Source organism: Amblyomma mixtum, chromosome 3, assembly GCF_055824585.1.
Source record: "Amblyomma mixtum isolate Tamu chromosome 3, ASM5582458v1, whole genome shotgun sequence".
Classification (NCBI taxonomy): domain Eukaryota; kingdom Metazoa; phylum Arthropoda; class Arachnida; order Ixodida; family Ixodidae; genus Amblyomma; species Amblyomma mixtum.
Window position 1 is genome coordinate 178,628,404 of NC_143014.1, and position 23,668 is coordinate 178,652,071.

At 46.5% G+C, this 23,668-nt stretch overlaps 1 protein-coding gene across 1 annotated transcript in view; it reads right to left on the reverse strand.

Moving 5' to 3' along the window:
• Window positions 1–23,668, reverse strand: part of LOC149352844 (tachykinin-like peptides receptor 99D) — a 194,143-nt gene that overhangs the window by 161,107 nt on the left and 9,368 nt on the right. The window contains exon 2 of the mRNA XM_089582048.1: window positions 16,890–17,306. Coding sequence (XP_089438174.1) covers window positions 16,890–17,306 — 417 coding nt within the window. The remainder of the gene's footprint in view (window positions 1–16,889; window positions 17,307–23,668) is intronic.

The window sequence follows — 23,668 nt, forward strand, 5'->3', positions numbered from 1 at the left end:
CGTCTCCTTATACACTTCATCGCGTCCTCTGGCGCCACCTCTTCTCGCAACGTTGGTTAAAATCCCTGAGGCTTCTCCTCCCTCGTTCACTGTTCTGGTCTGAGACAGTCAGTTAAGATGTGCTTCGGCGTTTTGCGCTCCTGCGCGCATCAACGCTAAATATTGTTTACTAAAATTATTGGAGATAGTAGCTTGTCTCCAAGATTCCACTAAAGCCTTGTTATTTATATATTGTAATCAAGGCTAAAATGTGAACCGAATGAAGAAGAAAGGAACAGAAAAATTAGAGGGTCCTTAGTGTTATCACGCGATCACAATGCGTTAGCTTTAGGTAATTTATTTGCTTGAACACATAAGGTTACATCCATAGAGCGTTGATGAGCGAAAACTATTTGTTGGCTCAATCGCCCTTCACCTTCCATGGTAGCCGAACGCCGGGTTGTTCCCGTGTTCATCTTCTTCACGCTACGCATTAGTCCTCCCGCGTCAGATCTCCCTCCAGTGCAGCCACCCCCTGGGTTCTTCCCGTGGTAGCCAACTTCGGGCCTCCCCCTCCTTTCCCCTAAAATTGGAGAAGATGACGTCTCTCTCCACTTTGGCACCTGCCAAACATGGCAGGTAGATAGCCATTTTTGCTCAGGCAGTGTTATTCATTTTATTTTTCTGTTCTTCCCTTGGCAGCTGCCTTCCGGCCATTCCTTGGTTTCCCCTACAGAAAGAGAGCGGGATTTCCCTCTTCCCACCTTGCCAAGCGCGGCAGGCGTTGCACTCAAGGCTGCGATAGTTTGGTTCTTATGGTTTTACGTCCGGAAGCGACTTACTCGATGAAGATCTCCGCAGTGGAGGGCCCCGGTTAATTACGACCACCTGAGGTTCTCGTCGAGTGCCATAACCACAGATCCACTGCGGCGACCTTCTTTTCATGGTGGTGCAACGCACAACGACAGACAGCAAAACTAAACAGTGAAAATAAAGGTACTAGCATACATCCGCGATCGTAATAAAAGACCCGAAACACACCCAGAAAATGAAAACAGTAGTTTCCATTACTGCTCGCATAGTCTTTCATATGTACGACATGACCATTTCTGGCCGTGTTCAGCGCTGCTGAAACGCGGTCGTTCTCTAGGGAACGGCTTCGCAGTCCAATTCACTTATTCCTCGAAGGTCAAATAAATAACGCTGTAACAGTTTTTCACTAACTCCCTAACGGCAGGTTGGTGTCCACACCTCGTCTCTGTCATTTCGCTTGTGCTCTGAGTCGCGTCGCCGTAGGTTGTAGCGTAGGACGCCGGTACGCAGCTGATCTTGGATCCGTAGCCTGGCAACCTATCAGGCTTTCTTCTGCATGTTCAAGGTAGTCATTGGCGTCAAACTTCTCTTTTTCAGTGACATTTGGGAGCATGGCATTGAGCGTGCTGGCTGCCTCCGTGCCGTGGATGACCCGAAAAAGGCGTCATTTGGGTTGTCTTCTCTACTGCTGCTTTGTAGCTGACGGTAGTTTAAAAGGGGACGACATCCCAGGTCGTGTCTTCTCCGTCGGCATGTCAAGCATGTCTGCGATGGTCTTGTTCGAGCGCTCAGTGGACCTTTTGTGCATGGAGGACTGTCCTCCACAGGCTTCTCAGATTGCAGCGCCAGAAGGCTTGCGTCATCTCTACCCTAAACGCTATTCCGCAGTTCGTATTTAGTACTTCCGGAAGATGGGGATCATGTCGCAGCAGCATACGTTCCACGAAGAGGTTCGACATTTCTACTGCTGTGCCGTTTTGCTTGCGCTTTTGGTTTGGTGCCCTAGGTGAGGTAGTCAGCCGCCGCAAATATGCTTTTGTTTTTGGAGGACGACGTCGTAAAGAGCTGGAGTAGTTCCATGCCGATCTGCTGTAAGGGCCTTGCTGGTTACGGCATTAACATGAGAAGTCCTGCTGGCTTAGTATATAGGGGGCATTCTACGCCGCTGAAAACCTCGAAATGTATTTTACGTAGCGTGCGGCATCGGTTTATTGCGGTGTCCAGGAGTACTTGAGTTGGAAGTGGTGTAGGGCGCAGATAAACACAAGTTGCCTAGTGGTCGGGTCTTCGATGGAAGCCTGCGTACCTTCTCCTCAAAGACTGTTGGGAATGATGAGAAGGTACGCGGCCTTTGCGAGGCAAAAGTTCTTAACGAGAACGTCTTTCTTTAAGAACTACAGATATTTTGCGCCTGCACACATCGGGCAGTGAGGCTGTTTTGCCTTCCTGATAGTGGACAATATGCAGCTGAGGGTCATAGCGCTGCGATGGTGCGCAATCGCTAGCGCCTAATGGTATCAAGGCGCATTCATCTTCACCTTTTGGTGGACCGTCGGCGGGTCTCGTAACAGGCATTGTTCATTGCAGTAACAACGATGATATGTCGACCTATCGAAGACGAAGGCTAAATCGAATAAGGCGGCCGGAAAAATCCTTCAAATTGTCAATATGAAGTTTCTATTCACCTCGGCTGGATTGTCCCATGTGTTGATTTTCTACATGCTATCTGACTCTCTCCTAACCTTCTCTGCTGCCACTGCCATTTTCTCTCCATAAACCGCAGAGTTCTCCTCATTTGATTTTTTTGTTCTGCCAATCCCTTCTTAGTATAGCCCCGTTAAGTTATTACTGGAAATATACACCCAATTACTTTACTCTTTTGGGGGTACTGGTAAGCTGCTGGACTTAGCTTGAAAGTATTGCAATTCTTGCACGAGAATCAGTTCATCAAATTTTAGTTCTTGTGCGTGCGTGATTTTTTTTTTGTTCGCTCCAACACCTATATATAGCTGGGGCTTCCGGTTAAAAAATCTAGATATCATCTTCACCAAAGGCTATGTAATAAAGGAAATTGTTAGGAACCTGTTTTCAATCTCTAATCATACTGAATACAGTTCCGAATTCTTCAAAAGCCACTGTCAGGTGAAGATGACTGCGTATCGTGACTACGCCATCCAGCCAGACTTAAAAACGTTAGAGGGCACAGTGGAAACCGCATTGGAGTAATGCGAAAGTACTGACGCTTCCTCGGCACTCGTCGCCTCCGTTTGCTCCTAATTGCCTCTTTGCTCCTAACTACCTCAGTTTGCTCCGAATTGCTTCTCTTTGGTATTAAATGCCTCTTTTAATATCGCACACACAACTGTCCACTTAATTATCGTATCGATAACATCTCGATAACATATAGATCACGTATCATTTACTTATCGATCACTTATCAGTTGCTCATCGATCATTCATCAATTACTTAGTATCACTTATCAATCACTTGTCGGTCACTTATCTATCACATATCGATCACGTATTGATCACGTATCGATCTCTCGCCGATTGCGTAATCATCTGACTGAAGGAATCGGTGCAATTCGTCCAATCCCACCGCGCTTCATTCAAATTTCGCGCTGCGCGTTGGCTCCGCCTATCTTTCCAGCCATGTGAGCTAACCACGTGATACATCACGTTGTACCGCACTTCCGGCGATTCGAATTTTGCACCAATCACCGCCCGGCCTTCCCACCTTTGGTCACTTCTTTGGCCATAATTATTTAACTAATGATACGATCAGCACCAAATTTTTTGTACCGCCTCCTCACGTCGTCCTCCTTTGATTATAATCATTTTTGAGACGATATCTCTTTATAGTTTCCCACAATCCCTGAGGAAACGGTTTCGATGACAGAAAGCCGCCGAAATACCCTAGTAATGCTTTCGCATTAATAAACTCGTGTAGTGGTTATGGCAGTGCCCACTAGGGCTCAGTGCCGACAATAAACGTTTTCCAATCCAATCCAATCCAATGGCAGTCCGACAATCAGGAAGACAGCGAGAAGGGCATCAAAACAAACTGAGTATTGAGCCCTTCACTACGGCATCCCTCTAAGCCTGAGTTGCTTCAGGACGTTAAACCCCAATAAACCAACCAAACCAACCGTGTATTGAGCTGACTCACGCACACAAACTGAACGACTCGGTCGCCGCGATAGCCACGAGCGTGCTCGGCTGTCGCCGAACTAAATGCCTGCAGTTCATGGCCGAGCTGAAGTTGAAGCTGGCCAGGGACGCTCCAGATAAGCAACCGAAAGCAACGACGAGAATACGGAAAAACGTGGAAGCAGTTTCGCGTGGCAGCGATCAATCGAGATAAATCTCGAGGCATCACACGTCACAAAGAAAGTTACAAAGCCGCCTGCCGGCGGCCTGGAGCGTGAACGAACAAACAGCGCAGAGATTCGCTGCAATATCGTTGCAGGAAACAAATATCGACAGACGAACACTCGCAGATCGCACCAGCATCAATCCCAACTACAGAATCACCACGTCAGTCCCGAACGCATAAACTGGCAACCATACCTGATTGGGTGTGATGCGATGCTCATCGAAATTTTCGCCCTCTTATCTCCTGGAGTGAAAATAGAGAGGGGGTTGATTAAGAGTCACAGCCTCCGTGCCTTCGTTGCGAAATTATTTCCGCTTGTACTAAGTGTTCTCTGATTAGCATGACCTCATTTTGCGGTTTGTATTTAAATGCCTTGCTTCACAACAGGAAATCGATGCACCGCCGACGAAGCCCGAAATAAGGTTGCTCGCTTGCGTTCCTTGCTTAAAGTTGAGAAAAGCAAATTAAAGAGTAAAACAGGTGAATGCGTCCCATTTTCATTCCTTTACGCTACGAGACCTAGAAATGCTTTTACTCTGTTTACTTTCCAAAGCAGAAACAATGTTTTTAAATCTTCATATTTTTCCCAATCAAGTGCCGAGCGGAATGGTTTTCACAGCAAATGTTTGGTTTGGTTTGGTTTATGGGGTTTAACGTCCCAAAGCGACTAAGGCTATGAGAGACGCCGTAGTGGAGGGCTCCGGAAATTTCGACCACCTGGGGTTCTTTAACGTGCACTGACATCGCACAGTACACGGGCCTCTAGAATTTCTCCTCCAAAGAAATTCCAGCCGCCGCGGCCGGGATCGAACCCGCGTCCTTTGGGTCAGTAGCCGAGCACCACAGCAAATGTGTCGCAGACTACGACGTCTATGAAGGCATTTTGTTACGATTTCGTTTGTCCTAACTTACTGTATCTTTACTCCTGCGTTTTTTATTTCATGTATACCACCTTTTTCAATGTTGTCTCAAACGGGCCACGGGAATAGCGAGCGCTACTTGTGTCGAAAAACTTATCCCTGCGTCGTTTTCTGGCTTCGTCCTTAGAATACATGAGGCAGAAAATGTGGCTTCGTGTCATTGCATCATTTTCGTTCGTTGTTTATTTTTTTTCGCATCTGCTGAAGAAAACATAAATCATGTTTTCACGCCACTACGTGACAATTTTCGAAATCGACCGCAACGCCGCTCAGACAACCCCGATACCTTACTCTGGCCTCGCAGTCGGTTTATCCGCTGGTCAAGACGGTCCTACAAGGGCCATGGCGTAGATTCGCCGATCACAGCACCGTACACCTGAGTACACATGTTCTGTTCACATTCCATTTGACGAATGGTATTTATACACACACGCTCTCAAGCAGTCGCTCGCACTCCCCGCGAGCGCAGTTTATATTATCAGATCGTTTCGCAGTGCTTTTTCGGCACCCTCATTCGTCATTTAAGTTTGGCTGTTGATATTTTTCATAATGTTGAGCATAATATCAGGTCTTTGCAAAATGCTTATTATTAGCGAACTTTTACATACGGTTTACGCACGGTTGCACTACCCACTGCAAGACCTAAAATTAACTACGAAAAGTAAACTACAGAAAGACAAATTGTAATCTTGTGCAATACCTATCAGTCTCTTGCTGAAACTGCTGTACAAAGTCAAAGTGTATGTGAGTTTAAGAAAAAAGTGAGCATTCTTTTTCCTCATGTATAAATTTCAATTAACCCTGTTTCCTTAGTTGCTTCTGCGTTGTTTTCTTCTCAATCCGAATGTGCATATCCTGGAAGTGTTCAGAATATTTGCTAATTGCTAACTGGTAATTGTTCTTCAGCATATTTTGCACTCTGTATCATTATTCTCTGTTTCTGTTGTCATAACTTTGTCAATTGTTTTGAAAGTCCTTTTGTTTTCGTTCATTGGGCCACTGTTCTTCAAGATGTATCATTCGGGTCGTAGGCCTCGTCAGGAGACGCGCTTGGTCTTTATTTTTAGCCTCACCTTGAGGGCATATTTGATATTGCATAATATGGCCAAATAAATACTACTACTACTTTATCAAACAGCATTACACTCGGCCGCTGCACTAATCCATCCTAATCCGTGCACTTATCCCTACTAACCAACCTTAATACATTTCATTGGGTAGGCCTACTACAAAATTTTTTGGGGTGACCGTAATTCCTAACTTTGGGGTCCTCAGATTTTCAAGCTGGAAGCCCCCTATGATTGTTTCACTGTTGCCACGTGGTTTTCATGACGTCGCGACATTCACTCACATTCATAGATGGCGGGTAGTCATACCACAATTAGCGCCGTGGTGTGCCGGTTAAGCGGAGGGCCACTGCCCCGGCAGCTGGCTGTTTTAAACACAGCCTCCGGAGGGGCTTCTGAGACCATGGTGGCTCTTCCCGAGCCCCCGTAAGGATCATGGGCAGCGACACGGAGGGCAGCTTGCATCACATTGTGGTGGGCCGCTTGGTATGACGTCACAAAGGGAGGCGACCTCACGACCAATCTGGGAATTTCGTGACGGTGAAGCCGGGAATGATTTTTTTTCTTCTCACGACAACGTAAGTGCTGTCGACGGGACAACGAAATCATGCTGCTCGATCGCATCATTTTTCCGACGGCGCATCTCTAGTGGAAGAAGAGCACGGCGTGGACGTTGAGAAGGAAGAAGCGCTGGCCATGGCGATCGAACATCTGCCGGACAGCCTTCTCTTAGTGGTGTTCGGATACCTGACATCGTTCCACGATGTATGCGCTTGCGCGGGGTAAGTCGGCCGTCACTGCTACGGAGTGCATCACCTTCCAATCGAAGCTTCGTAGCTTGGACGAAGCATATCAGGCCAAGCATGTCGGGGCGGCACTACATCGCTCAGCACGACATTCGCTCTCCAGTTTATTAAAAGTGGCATCTAGCGCTGCTCAATGCCTCTTTCTAGCTATTAATGACAGTGTAATTAGTGTGAGCTATTAAAAGCCAGGAACCTGCTTGGTCTTGGATTCCCCATTACGCTTCAACACATGAATGAAAGAGTGCCCTGGGTAGATCGGATTGTTCCCACCGTCTTTGCAGCATCTCAACGCTTGAGCACTGAGGAAGCTACAAAAATTCCTCAACAATTAAGATCACAGAGATGTTAAAGATCTTCCTGCACGTCTCGTCGTCAGCTTGTCGTCTCCTCGTTGTCACTGCCGAAAGGCCAGCAGCAGACGTGTCTTTGGAAACTACGCTGGGACCAAATACCGGATGATAAACGTAGCTTCAGGCTTTAAAACAAAGCTGCGGCCCAGGTGCTCACGGCCTAATCACTGCCTGTGTAACAATGTGCAGGAGACGATAATAAGCTGCGATTCCACACTTTTGAGTCTCATACTCTTTGACAGCTTGGGTGCGCGTTGCGGGAGTTTCCTTTGCATTTCGCTCGTATATAGACGCCGGGGTTGCCATGAAGCGCGAGGAAGCTGGTCTTCCTGAGCAGATTGGGATGCACAAAGCTCATCTGCAAAAGGTGCATAAGACGGGCAACTACCGTTCAGTCAGGATTTACTATCAAGCTCATCTGCTAAAGGTGCATATGATAAGTAACTAGCGATCAGTCAGCATTTCCTGTTTGCACGGGCGCTGCTGCTAGCCAGTCGCAAGTCGCGTCCGGGTTCTCGGTGGAGGACATGAAATGGCTGTACAAGATTTCATCTTTAGGATGGGGGCCACTCCGGGGCTCGTCATCCGAACGTACTATGCACTCTTGTCTACAGTAGCAGAAATGCCAGTAATCATCATAGCGAAAACCATGGCTTGGCACTAGCGACGAATGATTCTCTCCGTGTGGCGACGGAGGTGCAAGGGCGGCGTAGCAGGAATCAGACTGATGCAATGTATACCGCAAACGTTTAGAAAGTGGAAAATGCCGCTAGCAGTGACGCCATCAGTAAGCGCCAACACAACATTATGCCTCAATTCCCACGTCTTTATTTCTACACTGTCCAGTTCTAAGCGCTGATGGAGATCACCCATCCGGAATCATTTACGCAGACCTTGTCTGAATGCTCTGCAAGTCAGAGCACCCTTAGTTTTACTGTAATCGATTCAGGGTCTACGACGGAGAATTAGCGGCTCTTCACCACTGGAGTTAATGAGCTGTCTCTCGGCTAGAGCTCGCGTATACGTTGCCGCCTACATATGTGTCAAATGAAAAAATGCGGCAATACCAGCGCACGCCTCTTCATTCCAGCGTATGTCGGCGATGGTGGCGTGTGGCACGCGACCGCTCCCTGCGGCGCGCGATATGCGCGACGTCATTTCCGCTAAAGGCTCGACAGGTGATGAGCCTCCTCCAGTTCCACGTGGATGCCAACATCGTGGAATTGCGCATCGCCCGTTCCACGGACACATCGCCCGAAGAGCAGGAGGAGGCAGACTTTCCGCGAGCGTTGTTCGCCCACCTGGCCCAGCACTGCCCCTCACTCAGGGTGAGCGTTTCATGGCGCCAGCGCTTAACGAAGGGTAACTTCGCCCAAACCCGAGTTCAGTCTTATACGGGAGCTGTGAGACCGGACTAGTCTAAAAGGAAGCAACACGCGCATTCTCAAACACAAATACCACTTCTTTAACACCAGCAATTGTTGTCATCTTCCGTTAACAGAACACCAAACTTTTCCATGAAGGATAACGAATGTTTAGTCATCATATTTGTCAGGATGCCTTCGCTCATCGATAACCCAACACTACAACATATGGATGAGCTGCCCTAGGATCGGCCCCAACTCTCGGCGATGAAGTCGATGAAATTATATTTTCGCTTCCACTGACAAACCGAGCATGAAAGCGGCAGTTAACTCTCGGGTAGGAAACTCCGGTTAGATTCGGTTTCCACTACTTCAGCGCATGTGGTCACTGAAGGGGAATTTGATGTTTTAGAATATAAAATTCTGGACGTGACCACAGCGCGAAAGGTTGGGCATTGGACGAATTGTTTGAGGCAAGGGAAAACGAAGTTGCTCTGTTATCACTGTTGTTGGTTTCAAACCTGTTCGGTGACGAAGATTTTTCCTGCTGGCGACCGTTGCCATGGCAACAATACGACACTCCAGTTGGTTTCCTTCCAGCTGCTATGGGATGAATTGGCGCTGACGTCTGCATTGAAAGGGCAGTGCAATATATGGAAGTTTCCCATCTCTAGCCAGCCCATACAGCGCTGTTGATGTTAGCCAACCCGCTGAAACACCAACTTCTTGATGGGTCCCTACCGAGAAATCTTATCATTTGATGTGTGCGTCTCGCGTGAATTCGCTGGCGCTACATAGGATTAATATTGTGACAAACATGGAAGAGGTCTTCGCCCTGCAGTGGGAGTAGTCAGGCTTATGATTATGATAATCCGGAAACCAGCTTTAATGGTCAATAATGTTATCTCTTTAAGTTCTCCTTTTCATTTAAGCCGTCTTTAGGTGTTCTGTCATGCTAGACGAAAGACCGGACATAAAGAAAAAAATGGCAGCGCCCGACTGGTTTAGGCGTAAGCCTATAGCATCGAGGAGGCATTGGTTCGAATCCCACTAACACGTAATTTATTTCGTGTATTCTATACAAATGCTAAAGTGTATTTTATTCTCATGACTCGCCAGTGATGCGGATGGACGGGCTAAAATTGGCGAACAAGAAGTTCGAATATCTAGCCGTTATATGTGTGAAAAGCGATCGATAACACGAGAGTTTCGAGAGGACGCAAAATACCTTTAAACTATTTTTCTTTTTTACTAGTCGCATATCGCATCCAGCACATATTTGCGCAATGTCGTTGCTCTGTGTGCTGCAGAAAGTTTCTCTGTACTTAATGCTACAAGAAAAAATTAGTCAAGCTTGTACTGCTGGTTTGCTTTACTAGCTGGAGAAAAGGGAAGCGCGTGACATCAGACCGGGACGTGATCACGCAGAGACATCGAGGACGAGGACCCGTCCGGTTCGACTCCTTTTCTTTTCTCGCGATTATTTTTTTGCACAAAATGTATTTCAATCGTAGTTCGAAAACGAATTTACTCATATCGTCAAAGTATCGTCAAAGTATAGAAAAAAAACAAGGCATTTTGCGCTTCAAATCTTAGGAGCGTTTAAGAAATTACCATCCAGGAATGACAAAGAAGCTGCGGAAATGTGTGAGAAATCCACGCAATGTAGCTAGCTTTCTTAGTGAATGAGAGAATTAAAAAACGCTATGTCGATTTGCGTAAATCGGGCAAATGCGAACTATGTGCGCTAGCAATTGCGTTTTCACTTCGGTTCCAGTGTTCAGACCCAATGTTCTCGGATGCCAGTTGTTCGGATAGCAATAGTTGGTTAATGTCCTTATTGGGCATTCTCTCCTTTACAGTCATAGCTCCGACGGAGCCCTGCGCAACTGCCCTTTTATGGCAGGCGCTACCATCGGCAGGGCTTCAGTTGCTTGAGTTGGGTTGCGACCCTGATAGCTCTTCCCAAGCAGCCTCTCTCGATTAATTGAGCTGGCGCCTGACATGATTGGCAGGTTGCTAGAATATATTAGTATATGACTGGCCAGGTTGCCCAGCGCCCGATGGGCAGGTGCACAGCCTTCCAGAAACAGGATTCAGAGAAACAAACACGCAACGGCTAAATACAGGGAATGCCCACTATATGTGCTAGTGTACTAAGATGCTCTACAAGTGCTCCCGCTTATTCGCAGGTCCTGGACATAACTCGAAGCTTCCTACCCCGTCACCTTCAAACGAACAATGTCACAGTGTGCGACCTGCCACCTACTCTCACTCGCCTGTCTCTGCGCCTGTCGTTGTTCAGTCCAGAACAATTCTTCACCACCGAAGCGGGTCGGCCATACCCACGCGGCCTCCAGCTCCTGGACCTCGCCGAATGCGGATTCGCGTCTCCCATCGGGTTCGCCATGCTGGAGCCCTTCCCGTCGCTTCGTGCGCTTAGCGTCGAAGGCAGCTACCTCTTCAACGACCAAATCCTGACCGACATGTTGCCCTTGATCACCAACCTTGTCGTGCTGGACATTGAGGGCACGTACGTGAGGGACACGAGTGTCGCAATGGCTCTCCTGCACGGTCAGAGCCTTCGTGTTCTGTTCTTGGGACACACGACTTTCACCGGCAGAGCATTCGACTCGGGCTACAGGCGGACGAAGTTGAGCAGAAAGCTGTGTTTAACGCACATCTGCCTGAGAGCAACACATGTGGACGTGGAGCGCCTTTACAAGCTGCTAGGCATGGCTCCCCGATTGCAGTGGCTAGCAGTGAGCAGCCCCCACATGACGGAGCGCATCGCGGAGTGCGTGCGATACGCCGTGCCCAATTCTTGCGACTATTTGGAGGTCCTGCCAAGCTCCGACCAAACGATACACCCCTGCCAGCACTTCACCAGTGACTTCATCCAAAACTTTAATCTGGGTGGTCCGCGAAGTGAAAACTGCTGAAGCGTCCTTTTTTTTTTCTACTGCGAATATGACCTCATTTTTCACCTTCAAAGGAACTCCGTGTATTGGCTCTTTCCTTACGTCAATCTGCTATTCACCAGACAAGATAATTTGCGATACCCGATACGGGGTAACCGCACCTTCGCGTTATAGAATTCTCGAGGTAACGGTGGATCAAGAGAGAATACTTCTTCGTGTTAAAATGTCGCATAAATGATCAGAAAAAAAAAAAGATTTACAACTTCTCGTACTAAAAACGTTCTTATGTACGAGCTGGCACGTACGATAAATACAATGTTCGATATGTCGCCTGCGTTCTACCGGCAGACGGAAATAAATGGTTTATGCGACTGCATTCTTTCTTGTCGTTGAGCTTTCCAATGCGTCTCCATGTGCACATCAACGCGTCCTCCGGCGCAACCTCTTCTAGCAACGTTGTTTAAGCTCCCTGAGTCTCCTCCTCCGTCGTTCACTTTTATGGCCGGAGACAGTCAATGAAGATGTGCTTCGGCGTTTTGCTCCCCTGCGCGCATCCACGCTAAATATTGTTTATTAAAGTCATTGGAGAGAGTAGCTAGTCTCCTAGATTTCATTAAAGCCTTGTTATTTATAGACTCTAATCAAGACTCATCACACAAGGAATGCCACAGGCCTCAATCTTAGAGGCGCTCCTATTTATAACTTCCATTAATGATATATGTAATATACCAGATTGAACATACATGGTAATGAATGCTGATGACACAAATATTTTTTTCAGTGATAGAACTCTGTGCACACTGGAAGGCTAGGCAAATGCATACCTAAATAACCTTCAATCCTGATTGCAGGAAAACAGACTATCATTAAATCTTTCGAAGAATCATTACATAATTTTCAGGTTTATTAACACTACAGAACGGCATCCACTTAATATTTATTATGCTGCGATTGACAGAGTTTCTAGTCACAATTTTTTTGGTGTTTGGTTTAGTGAGGCACTGTCCTGGAATACACATATTTTGAAACTTTCTTCCAGTCTGAGCAGAACAGTTGGCTGCCTTTACCGACTGGCTCGCATCATACCTACGTGACTAACGATATCTACATATTATGCACTTTTTTACTCTAAAATCTGTTACTACATTCTCGTCTGGGGTACTGCAACTTCAGGTAATTAGGAAAAATTAGTTACGATACAAAAGAAAGCACTGAGAGCAATTGAACGATATCACGGCCTACCACAAAACACCCCGTCAATGCCACTATTCATCAAACACAGCATTCTCAAGGCAGATCAGATATACTTCTTCCGACTCTTTCAGTATATTCACAAAAACCAACTATAGGCTTCCATTCCTGACAATTCTTCCACAACGTACCACTTCCGAAAGCAAAGAAAACTGGATCCTAAAATCCGGTCCAATTACGGTAAACAGACACTACACTACCTAGTTCCTACAGGCAAAAATAATTTACCGCCACCTCTTGACTTCAAATCTTCCACATCTTGGTCCAATAAAAACCTTAAACATTACTTAATAAGCAGTAACATTCAATTTCCATAATACTTCACTCGAGATTTCCTTACTGTTACTGTGTGTATTCTGTGAATCATGCTACTTTGTTTGATGATTATGTATTCTTGGTTGTGTTGCCTGTTCTGTTAACTTTATTTAGAAAAGTGTGTGTTGCAAATTGTTTTTTGTGCATTATTGTGTTACAACCTGCATATACGTCCTCTTTTTTTCCTAACTTTTATTACAAGTAAGATTTTTTCAAATATTTTTTGCCACTACATTGCCAACTGTGTATGGGTGCTGAGGCCTCGTCAGGCAAGTCAGCCTTTTGCCTCAGGTCCTGTTTCCGTGGAAAGAAATAAACTGAATTGAAGTGAATCAAACAGGAACCGAATAAAGAATAAAGGAACAGAAAAATTAGGTGGTTCTTAGTGTTATCACGCGATGACAATGCGTTAGCATTAGGTAATTAAGTGTGTGTGTGGGGGGGGGGGGGGGGCGGCACGTTGCAGTTTATGACTAGTTGCGAAACATTGCTTGGGAAGAGTAAACTGGGTGTCACAAGCTCACCGATGGCAACACCTGCCATGGCAGGGCAGTGGCACATCACTTAATCGCAGCACCACTGAGCCAGGAGTAGCATGAGGACTGCCAGGGATCAATGAATGTAGATTATGACCAATTCCGCATATATAAGCATTAACTCATTATCGTTATCCGAAAAGCTTCCATTCGTGAATAATGGATCCGAACACCAGAACCGAAACGAAAACCGAAGTTTACAGCACCTAATTCGCATTTGGCCTTACTACGCAAATCTACCGTCAATCTTCTTTCTTTTAATAAGACGATACCAAAATCTTTGCTACAGTACTGCACGGAAAAGCGAAAAAGCATATTTCCTTCGCTTTGTTTTGTTTTGTGCTTATTCGCCTGTAATCACGCAGTTCTAAAAAATGAAGTTCATATGAGCAGGGAAGGGCTGAGCTTCCTGAGTCCTTGTCCTTCCTTCTCTGTTCTTGTTCCTCGTCGCAGCGATGGTGAAGTTTTGAAGATGTACCAACTAGCTCAAACCACGATTTTGCTCCAGCTAAAGCAGATACAGAGCGCAAAACTTCAGTACCAGACGCCCGATTTGAGTGTTCTGAACTCCGCGCGCCACATGTGGCGAAAATGCGTGTTTCGAGACAGGCTACCTGCGAGCACGTCAGCCATCCGGTCAGTGTGGTTGTGCATGCTCACATGCAGCCTGTCTCTAACAGGATATTTTCGCCAGATGTCGCGCTCGCAGTTCGGAGCGCCCAACTCAGGCGTCTGCTACTCACGTTTTGCACTCTGCACAACCGGTGAGTACAACGATGAATGCACTCTGTACAACCGGTGCATTTCCCTATTGCGGAAGCAACAAGCCTGTGCTGATATCACGCTTGGCCGCTGCAACACTCTGACGACGTCACTGACAACAACAAAGCGCTGCACTGCTTAGCAAGTTACGATGTGTTCGTCCCAGTCATTTCCTCAAATTTAAATTTAATTTTGTCTAGATTCCTTTCGAAAATTTCAGGGCAACTTATGTATCAACTGCCTTCAGCATGGAGGTGCTGTGCACAAGACAACGCTGGAAAGCGTTTCGTGGCGACAACCCATTCCCGAGTGGCAACTGCACTGCCTGCGAGTATTTGCGGCTGCGCTCCCTGCGGTGGTGAAAAATTAATGGCGTCCCAACACGACGACAAAGAACCACTTCTGCAGGCGGCGTTATTCCCAGCGGTGACGCATCCGAACGAGTTAACGAAGTCGCTAGCGAGAGCGCGCTTCAACAGGGAGAAGTACACCTGGCTACCAGTTGCCTTGTGCGTACGCGCAGTGTGAGGTGCGCACCCCGCATGGCCACGCAGCAACCACTGCGCGTACGCAACAGGTATCCAACATCCCCGTGCGCCTCAGTCTAGCGAGCCTCCATGGGGCTACAACTACTCATTGAATAAAACACGTTTGAACGGCGTCGCGTACAATCGCAGAAACCAGCTAGCTAGCAGGACGTATACTGCACTTACACCACCTTTAATGCAGCTACCTTTTTTTGCTTTATTAATGCAGTGGGAACAATTAAAATTTAGCAAAAAGGTAGTAGCTACAGCTCGCTACTACATTTTTACTAGTGAGACCTCCTTTCTTTTTTTTTTTTCACGCGTGTCTGAAAAAGAATAGGATCACTGCAAAATTAATGTGAGATGGGTAATGCATCATGCGAAGCTCATGCACGACGCTTTGCTTTGTGTTCTTTTTTGCTCAGTGTTGCGGGTTTTTATTAGGCACTGCTGAAAATAGCAGTTCCCGCACTTTGGCCTTCGCGAATGGTCTGAGTGCGCCGTCCCCGGCTTCTTATGAATTTCGACCCTGATCGAGCGATACTGAAGCGCTACTATTTCTCTGGCTCCACTCCAGGAGACCCGGCAGCGGAGTTTATGTGTCTAGAGGTTCTGGCCAAAGTAAAAAAAGAAACAGCGAGAGAGGAAGATACAAAGGGAAATCGCCGCGTCCCCGCCATCGCGTTTGCTGCTCGTGATTACTGCGAATTGCACGTACCTACTCGAACAAACCTGTGTGCAGATATGGATTTCTCATGTTCTGGGACAGAGATACGTCCCCAAAGAGATTTATTTTACGTGCCTATGTGACAGTCCGCGATCTGCGACATGTTCTTTGGTGGCACCTAGTTATACAGCAAAGGAAGTGGCATCTCTTCCAACACATGGGAAAGTTCCACTATCAAATTTTTGTTCTACAACGGGGTCTGTACAGCAGCGACGGTCTTGTGTCCCTGCACGCGGATCACGCCCGCAGCGTTGTTCCCCTTTACGCTCACTGAACGACTGAAATAGCGCTAAAAACGACAATAAAAAAATACAGGGGCTCCCAAGTCGTGTTTGTCATGTTTTGCTTTGTTTTGTTTTTTCGTGACATTTATACCACAACTTAACTTGTTAAACTACGTCTGCCGTACTGGCCACTCAATCTGCCTTTTTGACCGTTGCTGTCATGGTAACAAGACGGTAAGTCCCAAAATTTATGACCGGCAGACTTGGCATTCTGGAAGCTTTGCTGCTTTCTTTCGAGGCCCCGTTTACGTGCTATTAAACCTTATTCTTCCACTTTTAGAACTGGCATAGAAGGCGAAACGTGCTCGCTATAGGCCGCTCTGTGAGCGCACTCTCGTGGCATTTGACGACGCATACTCGACACGTCGAGCCCCTGTCTGTGGCCCTGTCTTTCAATGGCACCTATGGGGAGGCAAGAGAGCAGTCGCCTTCTTTCACGTTTTACATTACACATCGTTAAAAGTGTGCGGAAGAGTAGGAAATTAACTGTTCCAGCTGAAAAGCCTGGTCCCACATTCGTCGGGGCACACCGCTGGCTCGGTTAAATACTGCAATCGGTGGTGTGACCGATAACACGTAAAGCAAGTAACAGCTGTCAAAACAACATGGTTGAACCCGATTCCGTTTACGAATGCAGTGGAAACACGCCGGAACTCGTACAAGAGCCCTTACGTCTTCAGCACGTAGCTACGCCTCGCGTGCCTGTCATTTCTGGCAGCGTGGTTGCATACTGCGTCGTGCGCCCAACGCAGGCTTCTTTTGAGGTTGCATGCACACTCGTGCGAGCGCCGACAAGGCGCGTGCTTGGGGAGGACGGGAGGCCCGCCGCGTCCGAAACGCGCAGCCAACCCCCTCTGCCTCCGCCACGCCCTGGAGGAAGCCAGCGCTCACCTTCTTCTTGTTCCTGACGACGATGGCGTCGCGCACCGTCTCCGGGTTTCCAGGGATGGTGGAGTCCTTGAGGAGGCGGCGGATGCGCTCGTACACGTAGCAGATGACCAGCAGGGGCGCGAAGTACTGCGAGCACACGAGCGCGTTGTTGTAGATGCGCCAGGCGCCCGGCGGCAGGGCCACGTTGTGGCAGAAGGGCCGCGTCCGCTCGCCCGTGCGCTCGTCCTGCACCAGGGTGACGCGAAGCGCGAGAGCGTACGGCGCCGCAGCCACGGCCGACGCCACCCAGATGACGCCGATGAGGACGCGCGCAGTCAGGCGGGAGTTGAGGCGCGCCTTCAGCGGGATCGTGATGGCGCGGTACCGGTCCACGGCGATCGCGGTCAGCGTGAAGATGGACACGTTCACCGAGAGCACCTGCGCCGCCGGGACAGAAGGAAAAGGGGGAGGCTCTCGTTTACACTCTTTCTTTCTTCCTTTCTTTTATGAACGTGGTTTATTTTCAAATGAAACTGTATTTACGCAGCGTTACGCCTCTAATACTTGTGCCAGTGGTGTTTTTTTAATATGTTGCGAATTGTCGTAAAAATTAGCGCACAACTAAATAGCAGCCACAGGGAGCTTTCAAATAGCCATGTGCAAGCGCGGTGTTAATGACGCAGGGTTGTAAATCGAACCAACGCTCACGACTTCCTCCGTACCTTCCTCTTGGAGATATCGGGAGAACGGGGTCTAGCCGAAGGCATGGATCCTTACTAAACAATAATCACTTCCTTCACACTCCATTTCTAGAACGCCTTACTGCGTAACTATCGTGTCTGCTATAAAACTGAGCGTTTCAAGGCACTAACCGGCCAGCTCCAGGCATACAGATAAATTTTGGGAGGGAAAATCGAACGTTGCCCTGAAACGCTCGCCAGAGGTCAAGCTAGCGCCTAACACCTAAAAATCACTAAGTGTAATTTCCCACTTTCGCAGTATTCCCATGCAAGCATGAAATGGTGCTCTCATCGGTATGTGCTTTCATTGGAGTTCGCATGTGATTTTTCGTGAGTGCTGTAAACCCTAGAACGGGCGTCAATGTGCGGATGTCGGTGGGAGAGCCGGAGATGCCCTGCGCTCGACAAACATGTTGCGCCATCTATCCTCATTGTGATAAACAATGGGAAGAGGGCCGGGCGAAGGCGCCGAGCTGTGATGCTTGAGCACTTCGCCTCCTGGATCACCTATGCGTTAATACTTTTGGGAGCGCACATGAACTTCACTAATCCTCTGGACGTTCTGGTGCCCCCAGTATTGGCTCCAAGGGCGTCCGCAGAACTTTTTCCAGGGGGGTGCACCCGATGGCCGGTTATGGGGGAGGCGGCAGCTATGTAGTTGTTTTCTACTAGTGCATAAATAATATCCGTAATTCCAAGGGGGGGCAACCGCCCCCCCTTGCCCCCCCTTCCGGACGCCCATGATTGGCTCTGCGAGTGTTATTACTGCAAAAAGGAAATCTCAGAGGAACTTCATTCCTTCAAAATGGATCTAGGTTCTGGAATGATCATTTCGATAAATATGGAAACACAGGAGAAAAATACATTGGGCAGTTACATGATCAGGAAGAGGAAAGAAAACGTACCGGTTTTGAACTGCTGAAAGCATTGAGCCAAAAAGGATATTTCAATTCGAGGCGGATGCGAATCAATTAATTATTCTGTTCTCCTGTTTTTTTTAATACAGTACGTAACTCTGAGCACCTCTCATAATAAAGGAGGGGGGGGGGGGGGGGGGGGCTAAACAAGCGGATCTTTAGCCATCTCTATACAAAATTAGCTTAGCTAGCGATCTTCTTCAGTACTAATTGGGTTTTTTTCTCTCGTAACTTGTAAAAAAGGAAACATGTATAGGCGAGAGTACACATTTCCTCCGAAGATTGCCCACACCTCGCTTCCCAGTCTGTGTTCTATTTAGTGGTCTCCTTGAGCATGTAATATGGCTGAATATAAAGCCGAAATGGTTTCAATGTGGCTTCTTCCTCCAATAACGCATAGTCCGGGTGCATGGCCTGAATCAGGAGCCCATGGGAGTAGCCATTATAGCTGAGAGCTTCAAATTTGTTTTTTTTTTTTTGTTTTTTCTGGGGCAAAACTTTTTCTCAAAACCCTACATCCCACACTTTTCACCATCGACCTCTTTATTAACGCAATTAAACTCTCCTTCGTGTATTCAAATCAGTGAAATCGTCGTTATCAGCACTGCCATTGTTTGCTACTGCGATTTTATTGCTTTGTCATGGGGACGGATGTACGCAAATACTGAGAATGCACTAAAAAATATACTTGCTCGCAACATACAGAAAAAAATGACACATTAGCTATGCACCTTTGGCATGCACCTTACCGTGTTCTCAAGTAAAGTTCCGGAGATAAAATTGCGGGGCATGCTTCGGCGATCAAACTTCTCTTACGAGTTACCTAGCGAAACTTATGAGGCGCTTTGTACATATGCTAGGGAATGCCATTTGTGCGCTATCATATAAATCTAATATACCTTCTTGTTTTCTCAACAGAACATGTGAGAAATTTTCAAGCACCGAAGCGTGCTCTATTACTTCGGCCGAACCTGCACAGTACATGACATTTTTGAGCGTAGGTGCGTCTTTCAGCCTTCCTAAGTACTTTCAAGATCTTCAGTATGATCATTTGGCAATGCAAATTGCCAAATGATTTGGCAATGCAAATTTGTGTCAAAGTCTCGGAGATAAAAAATGAAGTAACTCGTTTCAATCAGGAGCGATAGTTTCGTGGTAATTTTACCTTCGGTGATTGTGCGCTTACGCAAACCGTACAGTGACAAAGATCTGATCCGTGTATACGCCCGTTGTTGTTATTTTTTTCTTTTAATATCAACGTGTGCTGTGTCAACAAAAATTACTCTTTAGTGGGGCGAGTGGCCGCTTTATTTCTATTTTTTTTTACTTGCACATAATCATGCTCACTAGATTAGAACGTATCTTATCATAGGGCTTATTGGGCCCCTCCCTAAATTGTGCACCATTACTTGAACCAACCAAAAGAATTGAATAAGACTTGTCATACGGTTAACCACAAGAAACAAGTGAAACCGATAAGTTTATAGCTTTATAGCTTTAAACGCAATAACCCTGCGAGAATTTTGAAAAAAAAAGCCTTAAGTGCAAGTTAGTTCGTTTTACAACAGCGCTTGTGCACCGAGATTTTTTTTTCCCCGTGTTCTTTGTTATTCTTTTTTTTTCTACCTGACTACCTAAGATAAATTCGATGTTTAAGCCCTGGATATACGCAATGATTAAATATAAAAGTCGCAGACAGTTACAAAAAAATTCGAAATAGTGTAATTTTTGCAACGGCAGCTTTATTCTAGTCATTAAATTTTTTTAAGCAGCCAAAATCAATCTGACAAGAGCTTGATTTTGGTTTTCCACCGGTAAGCCTAAGCAGTTTAAAAAATCATACCCAACAATTCTGGCCAAAAGCATTTTTTATTGGGAAATCGTTATATGAACGCAGTTTTTTCATATAATGCAAGATTTCACTGTATCAATCAATATGTCCGCAGATCACAAGATGGAAGTCTTGTATTTTTGTTGTATTAATGTTTTTGCTATCGTCAAAAGCGTTCCCCATTGGTTTTCTATGACAGTCTTAACTGTTCTATGCGATAAATGGAAACACTTAAAAAAAAGATTTTGCTACATGTCAGAAGAATGGACCATTACCTTCTATATTTCCATAACAGTGTCTTACAATTTTGCAATTTTCAATATTTTTCTCCGAGGATGTTGGACATGAGTTTCGCCTCACTATTTTCAAAAAAGTGATGCTTCCATTCCACACGTACCATATTTTTGGACAAAACATCTTTTTAGAACAAAGGAATATCTTATAATACATCTGCGCCGCGGGATTCCCTACCGCGAAGCTACCGATACGTAAGGCGCTGAGCGCTAAACACATAAATATTCGCTGTTGTATAAACGCTTATGCTGCAGCTATCTTCCTTCCCTTTATTTTTTTTTTCTTTTGCGCCTTTAGTAACGAATTTCATGGCTGTGGTGTTGCAGGAAAATCCGATTACAGCGTGCCTTCCAGTTCGGTGTCAACTGCGCGTCTAAGAATTCAGGACAAAACCCCTTCGGGGAACTGTTTAGAAAGGAAACGGATGAAGAAAGAAGCCTCAAAGGGGCAATTTGTGAGTGGACACGGTTGGCCGGGCCTTTATCCGGAACCTGGCGGAAATTGCTGAAGCGCGCACACACCTCCCGTCTCCAGAGGAGCAGCAACAAGTTTGAAAATCGCGAAAATAGACGGCCGCGCGGTGTGTACCGATGCCTGAGGCGGCAAGGTGTGTCTATATACCGGCAATATCCTCGTGTTTCGCGATCAACGAGAGCGTTGTCTTGCTTTCTGGAGCATTTTGCTCTGTCACGTTTGTTTATTTCGTGTTCCGCGAGGTTAGAAAACTGACCCGGGAGACATAAATAGAAGGGTGGGTCCTCACGTTTGATATTGACCGAAGTATGAGAGGAGTAGAAAGCTGGCGCTATTCTATAATCGGGAAAGGCTAGAAATCGGGTATTTCCCGAAATTTCTCCACCATCGAAAGGCTGTTTTCGTGCTATTGTTATAACGTGAAGATATTTAACCACGAGCGTACGATTTGTGGTGGAACATACAATAATCTTTTGGTTTCGTTTATGGGGTTCAACGTCCCAAAGCGACTAAGGCTATGAGAGACGCCGTAGTGGAGGGCTCCGAAAATTTCGACAATAATCTTTTGTACAAACAAGTTATAAAAACTCGGTGGCGCCAGCGAATTGTTCACCAGGTTTTCTCCTTGTTTTAATATGATCCTCATTAGTTACATTTCCGTGCTGCGTGTAATTCCACTGCGGAAACATCCTTTAATGTTTCACTTTTCCCTTGGAAAGCCGACGGCTTAACAGCGCTGTTGACGTAGCGCCCAATAAAAAAGTTGAAAATGTTATAAAATGTTTAGAAAAAAGTACGAAATAAATAAGATCATGGATAGTTCAGAACTGCGACAGAAATAGCCTAGGATATGTTAAAATTGATCATGTCCCTCTACTCAACGCAGGGATTAGTCAGGATAGGACAAAATTTACCGAAGTATTTATCTTGTGTACTATGCCCCACGAACACTTAAATTTGCTAGACAAGGTGGTTCCAGTCAAAGCCCCGATTAAAGGTGATGACAATCAATCAATCAATCAATCAATCAATCCATCCATCCATCCATCCATCCATCCATCCACCCACCCATCCATCCATCCATCCATCCATCCATCCATCCATCCATCCATCCATCCATCCATCCATCCATCCGTCCATCCGTCCATCCGTCCATCCGTCCGTCCGTCCGTCCGTCCGTCCGTCCGTCCGTCCGTCCGTCCGTCCGTCGGTCCGTCCGTCCGTCCATCCATCCATCCATCCATCCATCCATCCATCCATCCATCCATCCATCCATCCATCCATCCATCCAAGAATGGACCATTACCTTCTATATTTCCATAACAGTGTCTTACAATTTTGCAATTTTCAATATTTTTCTCCGAGGATGTTGGACATGAGTTTCGCCTCACTATTTTCAAAAAAGTGATGCTTCCATTCCACACGTACCATATTTTTGGACAAAACATCTTTTTAGAACAAAGGAATATCTTATAATACATCTGCGCCGCGGGATTCCCTACCGCGAAGCTACCGATACGTAAGGCGCTGAGCGCTAAACACATAAATATTCGCTGTTGTATAAACGCTTATGCTGCAGCTATCTTCCTTCCCTTTATTTTTTTTTCTTTTGCGCCATCCATCCATCCATCCATCCATCCATCCGTCCATCCGTCCATCCGTCCATCCGTCCGTCCGTCCGTCCGTCCGTCCGTCCGTCCGTCCGTCCGTCCGTCCATCCATCCATCCATCCATCCATCCATCCATGTGTTCTGAGGGTTTCATCTAACAGGTAATTTACGACTTTGTCCAGAAGCAATGTATTGCCTTGAGAAACAAGGGCTAATTAAACTCCCAAAGTGAGCAAGGGAGGGGAAAGCCTCAGGGTGCTTTTCAACGTTACGATAAGAGAACTTGTCTTCGTCTGGGCGGGGAGGCTTGCCTTGTTCTGTTATCTTCCGTCGTGTTCTCTTGTCGAACCGTTGGCAAGCACCCAGAGGCTCCCCCCCCCCCCTTGTTACTTTGTGAGTGTCAAGAAAACATCTGTCTCCCCTGTCTCTACCAAGGGCTAAACTGTGTGTAACCGGGGCGGCTATAGTTATTCCACCAACGTTTGAGACTTTATCATGTTGGTTTAAAAAGACCCTGCAATATTTTTTTCCGTAAATAAACTCACCCAGACGTTCAGCGTGCTATCATGAGCATCTCAGCTAAATATAACACCTCAACACACAGCAAATAAAGTAGAATCAGCCTCGAAGGTTAGCCTGTTCTTTCCTTCGACTTTTTAATCAAAAACTCAGGCCCTCTACGTCTAATGCACCCCCGTGTATAGGTTTCGAAACAGCTATTCGCCACATACCTTCTGGCGTCGCTTTAATTAACGTCTCAAAGCGCAGCTCCAGCGAAACAATCTAAAATACGAACAGGCGAAGTCCGGTTGTGCAGTGTCGATAGCTCGGCTAATCCCAGGCGACCTCACTAGAAATAGCCGCTTCGTGACATAAATAAAAACTAAAAAACAAGCGACGACAAGATGACGTCAGCGACGAAGTTTTACTATGT